Genomic DNA, 13,164 nt, shown 5'->3' with positions numbered 1-13,164 from the left:
GGAGTGAAGCCGCGAAAGGCGAAGTGCGATATAGCGAGGGATTACTGTAATAATAATAGCAGCTCACCATTCAAAACATTGAGTGCCCGGCCTCAAACCTGGAACCTTTGGGTTATAAGGCAGCAGACATCAATTGACATTTGAGATGAGGGTTTTTAACTCAAGACAAGATATTAATAAATGCTAGAACAAAATAAACACGCTAAACTTGGAATATCCAAAACTATGTTAAAACAAAGCTGATTTAACTGACTAAACAAACAATAAAGACTCCAAACAAACAAAATTGTTGACAACCTTTTAAGGCTGTTCCAAAATTGCAAGAGCTGCTGTTTTGATTCTTTCCTGTAGTGTAAAATATATATAATACCACAAGTTACAGCTGGATTGATGAGCAGGTTTAGTAAGTGAAAATGATATTAAAACATCTGAAGTGTTAATTTTTTTAATAATGCTGCTAACAAATTCTCATGTAACTCTCATTCTAGGCTAGACAATATTTTTTGCTTCTCACTCACTTTCCTCATCATCTCTCATGGACCACAAATATACCTTGTTCAAGCATTATTTTACCTTTTTACCATCCTGTGCAACTAACTGGCGGTTTAACTCTTCCCTGCTTTGTGATCCAGTATTTTGTCAGATGAATTTATCTTCCATTCTGGAAGAGTTTATTAAAATTAGTTATGGTTCTGTGGAAGACCTGAGTTTTGCCTGGCTGGCAATCAAAGTGGAAGTTTGCAATTTTTCCAATAGCTATGTAGTCTAATCCCACTGCTCTTGAGGGTGTTCACCCTCATGTGATCGTTCTTACTTGTAAACTTTCAATTTCTAATTTGAGGACAGACCTAAGCTTGATTCTTTTGCAGCAAGCGGAATTTGCAGTTCATAACATGCAAGCCAGGTACTGTGTTGCTGCAAATAAGATTAGTAAGCTGTTGGCTCTTAGGCCATGTAAGTGTGATTCATTTGTTAATATACTGTGTTTATCTGGAGTAAAGCCAGACACCTTACAGATAGCCCAGGTAAAATTAGTAAGTGATTTGTGTAGTTCTGTTCTGAAATTATTTTCTATTTATTTTTATATAAACTAAACAAACACAGACTTTCCAAGGATAACCATATGCCAGTATACCAAATATCCAAAAAAAATTTACAAGCAGACTGAGACAACTGCGCTGCTTCAAGTAGCACTACGTGAGGTAATTTCTGCCCTCAGCTACCAGGCTGTATAATGAGTCACCCCTCAGCCAAGGACTTAATGTTCCCTGTCTGTTGAAGGTATTGAATTGGTCTAGCAGACATCTTAACAGACAATGATGCCATGTGCAATATATCGTGCCAATGACTGACATCCTAAACTGTAAAACTGCAACTTTTAAATATGTGCAATTCTAAGCACTTTACACTTAGTCTGTGTCTACACTTTTATTTACTTACAGATAATCCTGTTACATGAATATTTGTCCCTTTTTTGTCTGTTGCTTTTTTGTCTAACCCTGAAATTTCCTTTACAGTTAATTAAGTTTCGATCTATCTTTACATCACTCTATTACTATGTCTGAATTTAATGAGGCTTTAGATTTCTTGTATCCTGGGAAGGCTTTTGCCTGAGAAGTGTTGCTGCCAGAGATCTTGTCAGCAACTTGAAAACAACTATTGACCTTACTCTGTCAAATGTGTAAAGCTGCTAAATCCACTACTGGATTGATCATTGCCATTAACACAAGCATAAATCACCTTACTTCCTGCCAATTGACATTTGGGCTTGGGTGACAGCAACATGTAAATCAAATTAATTTTGTTTTTTTTGGTTATATCCTTGAATAAAAGCACATGTTTTTATTTGATATTTGGACACACATTATACATTTCACGTCATTATTGGTATAACATGGAAAAAGTTTCTGCTTTAGGTTTGTGTTCAGCATTTCTTGCCTTGCTTTTCCTTTCATCCTACACTTACAGAAATCTTTGTAGACACGGAAACTCGAAAGCTCAAGTTCACAAAGTCGCACAGTGCCCGAAATAAAAAAAGTCGCTGTGAAAAGGCGAGTCGTAGCCTACCGTCTGAGTGTGATATGAAAGCTTATTAGGGTACAGAGAAAAGAAAAAAAAAAACAGGGACACAGTGGGGGGGGGGGGGGGGGGGGGAGCTCAAAATTTCAACTTTAATCTCGAAATTTCCACTTTAATCACTTAGTTTATTTTGTCATTAAAGTAGAACATCATAAACTTCATCTTAAAATCATTTAATTTACTAGTTTCTCAAATACCATCGTAACTAAAGTAGCATGTTAAATGCTTTGTTTTGTATGTGTTCTATGTGCTTTATGTATGTGAATCGCTATGTGCTTCTTAAACGGGCTTTCTCTTCCTCCGACAGGACACAGAATCCATTACATTCATGATATTACATCTCTCTGAATAATTTAAATACTGAGATGTATACTTCATACCATTTTCATGATGATAGGAATTAAAGCATGTATTTAAACATGGGAACACGGTGGTGCAGTGATAGTGACGAGCTGGCGCCCTGTCCAGAGAATGTTCCTGCCTCACGCAAGATGCTTGCTGCAGAGTGCCCTACCTACGATGAAATAATTTATTGCAGCAGTACTGTCTCCCAGTACTCCTATTCCGGTCTTTACTTTTCTTTCTCCAAGTACCCAATCGCCACACAGTCATCACTGTAATAGATGTTAAGCCATCTGTAAGCTTAGAACGCCAATCCTTCAAAACTTTTAAGGAACATTGAAATATCTTCGTAGTACATGTTGTCACAAAAACGACCATAAGACGTTGAGAAGGTTTGGGGCAGCCACCCGTATAATTGTTCCCGGCTGCAAAACTGATTCAAAATCAAAGACATATTCACACAACTGAGTCCAAAACAGAACTGATTCTTTATACAGAAGATGGCATCTTTAAAGGCCAGTGGAGGAAGTGATGTCATCGGGCTGCCCCAGAGCCGGGCGGGATTTCCCTAGAATGGTCTGCAAAAGATCGAGAGGGAGAATTAATGCACTTCGCCACCCCCTGGTCCAGCGTGGAATAAGATGTACTCAAGCCCTTTAGTTATCTCCTAAACACGTGTTTGTGACAATGTTTAATTATTCTATTCATCTATCCTTCCAGTGTCTTGCCAGCCCCAGCAGGAATACAGTGCGAGGCAGGATCAATCCCTGAATGGGCACCAGCTTGTCATTAGTGCAGCGACACCATGTTCTCACATGTTTAATTATTAACAATATAGATTATATAAATGATGCTAACATTTTATCTGTATAATGTAATAAACATATTTTGCTGCATTTCATCTTAAAATGATATCATCATCATATGTAAATATGCTCTAAAGTGGCTTAGGTCATGCAATATTCTGTATCGCAAGTTTACAGTGAGGTAATTGTACTTATAAGTACACACAGTTTTACAAGAAGCACTTGATGGACTGATTGATGGCGTTTATAGTTCTTGGGATGAAATTGTTTCTGAACTGCGAGGTCGGTACAGGAAAGGAAAGGCTCTGGAGCGTTTGCCGTATGGGAGCAGTTTAAATAGGCAGCATGTGCTAGATGCTGTATACCGATATTTCTCTTTCCAATCAGCTGCTGTAGACCTGTGATTCCACACTCGGATACAGTGATATAAATACTCCAAGTGGTGCAGTGAGAGTGATAGGGGTTGCCACAGCGGATCATCTTTTTCCCTAACAGGAGCAGCTGAAAGAAGAAGAAGGTGCAGTGAGAGTAACAACGCTAAAGCGTTATATTTGGAATAATTTGGCCATTCCGTGGACCATTATATTGTTATGGGTCAATTACAATCAAATGCCTTAAACAATACGCAGTTAATTTCAGTGTATATGATAAAGCCATGTCAGGGATGTGGATCTAAATAAGAAAGGGAAACCACACTGGAACAAAAGCACTGCTTTGACGCTGGGTGCTGCCAGTTTGCAAAACCGAGTGGAGAACTTGCCTACGCCAGGGTTTGAGCTAGCATGAAAATGTGCGTGGCTTTACGCCAAGATAAGGTTTTATACATCGCGATTTGAGTGTGGACATGGGCGTATGCAACATTTTTGCGCGTACACACCGTTTATACATGAGGCCCCTGGAGAGCTACTGTGCCTGCAGGTTTTCATTCTAACCCTTTTAGATAGATAGATAGACACTTTATTAATCCCAATCTTAATTAGTGACCAGATTTTGCTGCTAATTAACTCTTTACCTTAATTTTAATTGATACACAATTTAAGACTCTGGTCCCTTAATTATTTTTTATCTTAATTAGCCACAAAACAATATTAAGACACAAAATGAACCAACACATAAACAACAACCTATGTCAATCACACAATAACTGAAAATAAAGGAAGGTGAAGTTCCTCAGTAATGTTGATCTGCTCAGGTCCACAAAACATTTTGACAGCACTCTTAAAAAAAGAAAATCAACAGTTTTGGAAATGTCTGCCATAGCAGAATGAGTGCCATGGAATTAAATAACAGGTTTAATTAGCAACAAGAATTGGCTTCATATTATGAAACTGAATGAAGTGAAGTTGGTTGGAGGCCCCAACTTAGTTGGTCATCTGTTGACACCTAAACATAAATTTGATGTGAAGTGAGTCATTTAAGGAAAAAAGAATCAATTCAGCAGTCAGTCACAAGAAAAGTCAATGAAAATAAAGGGAAATAGTTAATTAGCAGCAAAAACTGGTCACTAATAAAGAAAAGAGTTTGAATGAAAACTTGCGCCACAGTAGCTCTCCAGGACTGGAGTTGGAGACCCCTGTCTTAGGGATACCACTTTTAATATCGCAAAATTCTGATATATTTCTGTACCCTAGGTTTGGGCAAATTATGTACCCAATTTTACATTGCGGCTTAAATTTCCAGTTCTTTATAAGTTTGATTACTAACCTTTCATGTTGTACATTATCAAAAGTCCTCTGAAATCAAGATAAATAATATCATGTGTACCACATAGAATTACAACTTACTATTGAAACTTACTAATACACCTATTATAGACAAGTGCTGCAAGATCTTTTCCTTAGTAATTTCCTCCATTAATTTTACCTGTGATGCGCATTAAGCTTATTGGCCTTTTTACCTGTGATGCTTGTTAAGCTTACTGGCTTGTGTTGGTCTTTGTGTGAATGCCAGTATATTCTCCTTTTTTGAGTTTGTAACTTGCTACTTTTCAGATTAGACTCAACTGCAATATGGCTCATTATGAATCAGTTTTTTTTTTTATTTTAAAAAAGGCATAATTTTATGCATCATTCTATATTTATGTAAAATGCATAAAAATGAATTAATGTAATCAGTATACGGTGTAAAGAATATTGTTAGATTTTTTCCAAGTTAATATCTTCAGTGTGAAAATTTTTATGTACACTTGCAAACTGCAGGTTAGCTTATTTTTTTTCATTTAAGAATGGGACACTCTTGTTTGTCTCTGTTCTGATATATGTATTTTACTACAGATTGGATGCTGTCAAAAGTCTAATAAGCAGAGTGTGCAGGATTTTTAGCACAATGGAGACTGATCGACTGATAAATTCCGTAAGTAAAAAATATATTTTTAACATAAGTCTTCAGTAGTGCTTTTTGGGTAGTTTAGGTTACAGATGCACAGATTCTGGAGCCTTAGGCTACTTTTAGTAAACTGTAGTGGGCAAGGGGTTGGATTGAAGGACCTAGTTGCTACATGTAATTGCTTTTTTGCTCTTTAGTTCAAATTCAGTAAATTATTTCTTGTCTGCTTTTTTACCCTTCAGCTCAAATTCTATGTTTTTTTAAAGGCTCTAAATATAAATTTTACAATTTTGCTTTGTTAGATCATATTTTGTCCATGGTGAGGGTGTTCGTTGTCTTTAAACACCGTTAACTAACCATTGCCAGTTATAAATGTTTTTTTTTTACTTAGTTCCAAACAGTTTCTCAGAAGTGTTATCACCTGTGTTATCTGTTGTCTGATTAGCTGCATTGAACATGTAATTACTTTATATCAAGACTGACAAAAATGCTGAAAAACAACACTTAAAAGGAATTTTGACCATGTGTATTACTGATGCATCAGAAAGGGTTCTTATTTCACAAGATTAACAACCTTGACATCCCGATTAAGGCTTGACTTTTGTAACTAGTTCCCAGATTTCATGTGTACTTTGCAGAAGAGTTCCATCTTGTCTGGCTATGTTACCAAATGGGGAAGCACTGTGGAATAGCCCTGTGGAATAGGCATGTTTAGTTTCATTATCATAACCAAGGTTATTATAGTTTTGCCTTTTTATTTTAGTTTTTATTTCTATATTTTTTTCTGACCTTACTTGGAAATTCAATTTATTTGTAGTTTTCGTTCATTGTGTATTTTTAGTTTTAATTTAGTTTTTATTTTACAAAGAAATTCCTATTTATTTTTTTATATGTATTAGTTTCAATATTAGTTTTAGTAATTATTGTATGGTTAAAGAACTACTATGTTTAGTTTTTGTGTCACAATGAGACAGAACTGTACACTTAACGGGTTTGGATATAATATGAGTTTAATGTTAGTGGAAGCTTACTACACTACACAACATACTTTACTATGTAGTTTTGTTTTTGTCTGATAAAAACAAGCATAGCATAATCAAAACCAGGTACTGAATATGAACAATTTTACACAATTTTATAATTTTTAAAATATTTTCTGTCATTTGTGCTGAATAAATCTGCGCTGTCTGTTGGCACTTTTTTCCTTTTCCTTTTATTGCCCAGAATGGGCCAATTTGTAATGAAATTTAGGTGAGTTTTAAGGTGTGAGTTTTTTTACTCTAAATGTCTACAGCACACAACATATTCTCTTCCAGCGACAAAGTGCTTATAATGAATGCCTTCAACATTGCATTAAAAAATCTCAAATTCTGGGCTTTATTTTCTACCAGCCATATTGATCTCTGATTCCACCTCAGGCACAAGCAATTTATAGACAGAATTTTGCCACATGCAGGCCTGAAAAGATATTAAAAAATAAGAAAAGAGATTTTACTGTGTTCTGACAGGTGTGACCATGAAAATCACAGTAGTGTGAAGGTTAGGTGCAGTGAGATTTGAATAGGCCATCATAAGAACAGTAAACCCATAATGAGCAGAGCAAGAGCAGGTAATAAGAGTATGGACAGGCAGAAAATGAGAGACAGCATCTGAGATTAAGAACAATATCTACATTATCTAAACTTGTTTATCCAGAGCAGGATCACAGGAAACCGCCTACCCCAGCAGTTTTGGATGCAAGGCTGGAAAAATCCCTTGTATGCAATATGTATGATATGGCTGATGTTAAGAACAAAAAGAAAATATTTCAACTATCTATTTTAAGAGAAAGAGAGAAACATTGAAAAAATGGGGACAGATATTTTAAAACAATTCTGCTACTGGATTATTTTCATAATATCAGGTATTTTAAGCTGTGAATATTAACTTAAAAAGATAAATTAATAAATATAGCATAAATACAAAAACACATTGGTATGTTTAGCTTTTCATCAATTGGCAGACTCTCTTCGCCTACGTACCTACCTGTAGTTCAGTAGAGACATTGCCAACTTAGGAATTTTACAAGGTTTGTATCGCTTCATTGTTAAACTACATTTTTAAAGCAAAAGTGATTAGTCAGCAACAATATACTGATCTTGTATGATCACCTTGTCAGTCTCTTGATCAGAGTGCCGTTTTATTTTCAAAAATCAGGAGTGGTCTCCCCTCAACTTTCTTGTGTACTCAGATATGGGGGTGGATATTTGAGGAGCAAACCGCAAGACAATGATTATATTATGTACATTAAAGAACCATCAGCAACAAATCAAATCAGTTTTAATAATATATTGAACAATTATTCTAAAATTAAAGTTAAATAAATCGGACTCTGCAGCTGCATGAATAAAAAAATAATCGAATGTGTTCAGGTAAAATACCACCTCTGGTTGATGAATTTGGCTCAAAAGTTAATTCAGATCTACAACAAACACATGTCAAATTTCATCCATCTATCTAGTTGCATTTTTGAGTTATTGTATTTATTTATATATATATATATATATATATATATACACACACAAACACACACACACACACACAGTTCCAAAAAAAAGGTATTTTCGGACTCGGGAGGTCTAAAACGTCAAGATTCATCAAAATCTCAAGGTCGAATTGTTTTCATGATTACTATACTTCATGTGCAAAGTGGCAGGTGAATTGCTGTCAACAAAAAGCAGGCACCTGAGAAATACACTGAAACGTTACTCACATGTGATTTTTCTGTCCATACGTTAAAGTTTTTGTTGACCAGCACATTCCAGTTTCAGACAATTGAATTACATCTTGATATACAACAAGTCGAAAGAACAGCAACACGTAAATTGCTTTCTATTCCACATGCTTTATGCTTTTATTCAGTTTGCTCTGTCACTGCAAATGCTGCGTGAACACCCACCTGCCATCACCAGCCGCCATTCACTGGATGAATGTGCGGGGGGCTCATGGTGGATGACTTTGTTTTAGAGTTAAAAGTTCTAAGGGTTAAAAATTAACAGGAAGAATATTCATTCAAAAATGAAAACTAAAATTATTTTAGTAAATTATTATTTTATTTCATTTATTATTTCCAGCTACTTTAATAGTTTCGTTTAGTTTTAGTTTTTCATTATGGTTTTGTTAATTATTTTATTTCAGTTTACGAAAATGTTTTTTCAATAATAGTTTGTTTTGATTTTAGTTTTCGTTCACTATAATAACCCTGATCATAACTGATATTCACAATTTTGCTAACTAAAATGGTAATTTGACAAATCCAGCATAGTGGACTAGCATTGGCATGAACTGGTAAAATAAAGGCTAATTCATTCATCCATTTAGGATTGATGGAGATACTACTTCTGGAAAAGTACTTATTTTTTTATGTTTGATCACTGTTCTTCCCAGATTAATCTCAATTTATCAAATATAATCCACTCCTATATTTGTTAATGGTTATTCATCTGGTAATTATCTTTGTTTTGGTAGTTGGCCATTAGTTATTTCCATATAATACCATCTTGTCAGAAGCATAGTAGACATTATAGAAAGATGTTTTTAAATACCATACTAGCTTGTGGTATCGTAGTTTTAGTTTTAGTCTGCAAAACATGTGGTTTCTGCCATAGTAGCCTACTTCTCCAGGGATTTGTTGCAAGGTAAGCAATATTAGACACTAGATGGCTGGAAGTGACCACCTTATCAATATGCCACAGACTCTAAATACAATATGTTGTGCTCTAAAACTTGTGATAACTTGCAGAGGTTTTTTTTTTTTTTTAATATTAGCATAGCAATTTCAATTGTAAATCTGTCCCTTTTACTGAATAAAATAAATATCTTCTAGTTAAATTACAAAACAATTGGTGCATTTGCAGTGTACCTTGAAGTCCCTTATCTATTTTCCTCTGAGATTTGGATTAAAGTTTATTTTCTCTTTTTATGAAAGAAGACTTGGATTACTTTATGCCAGAATGAGGGAAAAAAGTGACTGTACAGAATGGCTGAGGTATTTAATGACATCACTTTCCTTTTTAAGGCAACCTGTGGAAAATATTCCCTAAAGTGAAGGGTGCTATTTGGCAGCAACATTTATTATACAGCCAGTGTGGATGAGTTCCCCTGTGTGTCTGTAGTATTTAGTGAGCATAAATGGGAGATGTCCTTCTTCTTCTATTGGATGCTCCCATTGGGGATTGCAATAGTGGATAATTTTTTTCCATATCTTCCTGTCCTTTACATCTTGCTCTGTCACACCCATCACCTGCATGTCTTCTCTCACCACATCCATAAACCTTCTCTTAGGCCTTCCTCTTTTCCTCTTGCCTGGTAGCTCTATTCTTAGCATTTTTTCCCAATATACCCAGCATCCCTCCTCTGCACATGTCCAAACCAATGCAATCTCGCTTTTCTCTGACTTTGTCTCCCTATCGTCCAACCTGAGCCGACCATCTAATGTACTAATTTCTAATCCTGTCCATCCTCGTAACACCCAATGCAAACCTTAGCATCTTTAACTCTGCCATCTCCAGGTCTCTCTCCTGCTTTCTGGTCAGTGACACCATCTCCAGTCGATATAACATAGCTGGTCTCCCTACCATCCTGTAGACCATCCCTTTCACTCTTGCTGATAACCACCTGTCACAGATTACTCCTGACACTCTTCTCCACCTATTCCACCCTGCCTGCACTCTATTTTTCACCTCTCTTCAACAATCCCAGTTACTCTGTACTGTTGTTCCCAAGTATTTAAACTCATCCACCTTCGCCAACTCTTCTCCCTGCATCCTCACCATTCTACTGACCTTCCTCTCATTCACAGACATGTATTCTGTCTTGTTCCTACTGACCTTCATTCCTCTTGTCTCTAGCATATCTCCACCTCTCCAGGGTCACAACCTGCTCCCTACTCTCACTATAGATCACAATGTCATCAGCAAACATTATAGTCCAAGGGTACTCCTGTCTAATCTCATCTGTCAACCTGTCTATTACCATTGCAAATAAGAAAGGGCTCAGAGCCGATCCTTGATGTAATCCCACCTCCATGTTGAATGTATCCGTCACTCCTACCGCAGACCTCGCCACTGTCACACTTCCCTCGTACATATACTGTACAACTTACATACTTCTCTGCCACTCCTGACTTCCTAATATGCTTTCTCCAGGTCCTCAAAGACACAATGCAACTCCTTCTGTCCTTCTCTATACTTCTACATCAACACCCTCAGAGCAAACATTGGATCTGTGGTGTTCTTTCTTGGCATGAAACCATACTGCTGCTCACTAATCATCACCTCCCTTCCTAACCTAACTTCCACTACTCTTTTGCAAAACTTCATGCTGTGGCTCATCAATTTTATCCACCTGTAGTTACTACAGCTCTGCACATCTCCCTTATTCTTAAAAATCGGCACCAGTAAACCTCTTCACTCCTCAGGCATCCTCTCACTTTCCAAGATTCCATTAAACAACCTGGTTAAGAACTCCACTGCCATCTCTCCTAAGCACCTCTATGCTTCCACAGGTAAGTCATTTGGACCAACGGCCTTTCCATTCTTCATCCTCTTCATAGCTGTTCTTAACTCCTCCTTGCTGATCTGTTGAACTTTCTGATTCACCATCTCCACATCATCTAACCATCTCTCTCTCTCTCTCTCTCTCTCTCTCTCTCTCTCTCTCTCTCTCTCTCTCTCTCTCTCTCTCTCTCTCTCATTCTCTTCATTCATCACCCTCTCAAAGTACTCTTTCCATCTTTTCAACACACCCTCCTTGCTTGTGAGTATGTTTCCATCTTTATCCTTTATGACCCAAACCTGCTGCACATCTTTCCTAGCTTTGTCCCTCTGTCTGGCCAATCAGTACAGGTCATTTTCTCCCTCCTTGGTGTCCAAATTCTCATATAACTCATCATACGCCTTTTCTTTAGCCTTCACCACCTTTCCCTTCACCTTACGCCTTATCCCCTTGAACTCTTGTCTACTCTGTGCATCTCCTTGACTATTCCACTTCTTATTCAACATCCTCTTCATCTGTATACTCTGCTGTACTTCCCCATTCCACCACCAGGTTTCCTTTTCCTCCATTCTCTGTCCATATGTCTCGCCAAGCACCCTTCCAGCTGTCACCCTTACTACTTCTGCTTTAGTTGCCCAGCTGTCTGGTAACTCTTCACTGCCACCCAGTGCCTGTCTTACCTCATCCTTAAACTCAACCTTGCAGTCTTCCTTTTTCAACTTGAACCATTTGATCCTTGACTCTACCCTCACTCTCCTCCACTTCTTGATCTCTAACGTCATCCTACAGACCACCATCCTATGCTGTCTAACTACACTTTCCCCTGCCAACACTTTGCAGTGTTTAATTTCTTTCAGATTGATTCTTCTGCATTGGATATAATCTACCTGTGTGCATCTTCCTTCACTCTTGTACATCACCCTATGTTCCTCCCTCTTCTTAAAATATGTACAGTAATCCCTCCTCGATCGCGGAGGTTGCGTTCCAGAACCCCCCGCGAAAGGTGTAAATCCGCGAAGTGGAAACCATATGTTTATATGGTTATTTTTATATTGTCATGCTTGGTTCACAGATTTGCACAGAAACACAGGAGGTTGTAGAGAGACAGGAACTTTATTCAAACACTGCAAACAAACATTTGTCTCTTTTTTTAAAAAGTTTAAACTGTGCTCAATGACAAGACAGAGATGACAGTTCCGTCTCACAATTAAAAGAATGCAAACATATCTTCCTCTTCAAAGGAGTGCGCGTCAGGAGCAGAGAATGTCAGAGAGAGAGAGAGAGAAAAAAAAGCAAACAAAAATCTATAGGGCTGTTTGGCTTTTAAGTATGCGAAGCACCACTGGACAAAGCAGCTGCAAGGATGTACAATGTAATGGTAGTCTTTCAGCATTTTTTAGAGGAGCGTCCATATCCTCTAGGCCAGCGTGCAAACAGCCCCTCTGCTCACACCCCCTCCGTCAAGAGCAGAGAATGTCAGAGAGAGAGACAGAGAAAAACAAACAATCAAAAATCAATACGCGCCCTTCGAGCTTTTAAGTATGCGAAGCACCGTGCGGGAAGCATGTCGCTTGACAAAGCAGCTGCACAGAATGGTGCAACATGAAGGTAATCTTTCAGCATTTTTAGACGAGCGTCCGTATCGTCTAGGGGTGCAAACAGCCCCCCTGCTCACACCCCCTCCGTCAGGAGCAGAGAATGTCAGAGCAAGACAGAGAGAAAAAAGCAATCAAAAATCAATACGTGCTGTTTGATCTTTTAAGTATGCGAGGCACCATGCGGGAAGCATATCGCTTGACAAAGCAGCCATATGTAAGCCCAGCAAGAAAGAGAGCAATGTGAAGGTAATCTTTCAGCGTTTTTTGAGGAGCGGCCGTATCCTCTAGGGGTGCGAACAGCCCCCGTGCTCACAATATATTTGAGGAGTTTTATTTAATACGTAATACGCGCTGTGGTTGGGTAGCTTCTCAGCCATCTGCCAATAGCGTCCCTTGTATGAAATCAACTGGGCAAACCAACTGAGGAAGCATGTACCAGAAATTAAAAGACCCATTGTCCACAGAAATCCGCGAACCAG

General features: G+C 37.7%; 1 protein-coding gene across 2 annotated transcripts in view; it reads left to right on the top strand.

Annotated features, from left to right (window-relative positions):
- The window catches only part of hgsnat (heparan-alpha-glucosaminide N-acetyltransferase), a 379,450-nt gene that overhangs the window by 109,921 nt on the left and 256,365 nt on the right, over positions 1-13,164 (top strand). For both annotated transcript variants that reach the window (XM_028802147.2, XM_028802148.2), the window contains exon 6: positions 5,501-5,579. In XM_028802147.2, coding sequence (XP_028657980.1) covers positions 5,501-5,579 — 79 coding nt within the window. The remainder of the gene's footprint in view (positions 1-5,500; positions 5,580-13,164) is intronic.

Source organism: Erpetoichthys calabaricus, chromosome 5 (genome assembly GCF_900747795.2).
Source record: "Erpetoichthys calabaricus chromosome 5, fErpCal1.3, whole genome shotgun sequence".
Classification (NCBI taxonomy): domain Eukaryota; kingdom Metazoa; phylum Chordata; class Cladistia; order Polypteriformes; family Polypteridae; genus Erpetoichthys; species Erpetoichthys calabaricus.
Note: the sequence above shows the minus strand (reverse complement) of the source record. Positions and strands in the feature narration are given on the sequence as shown.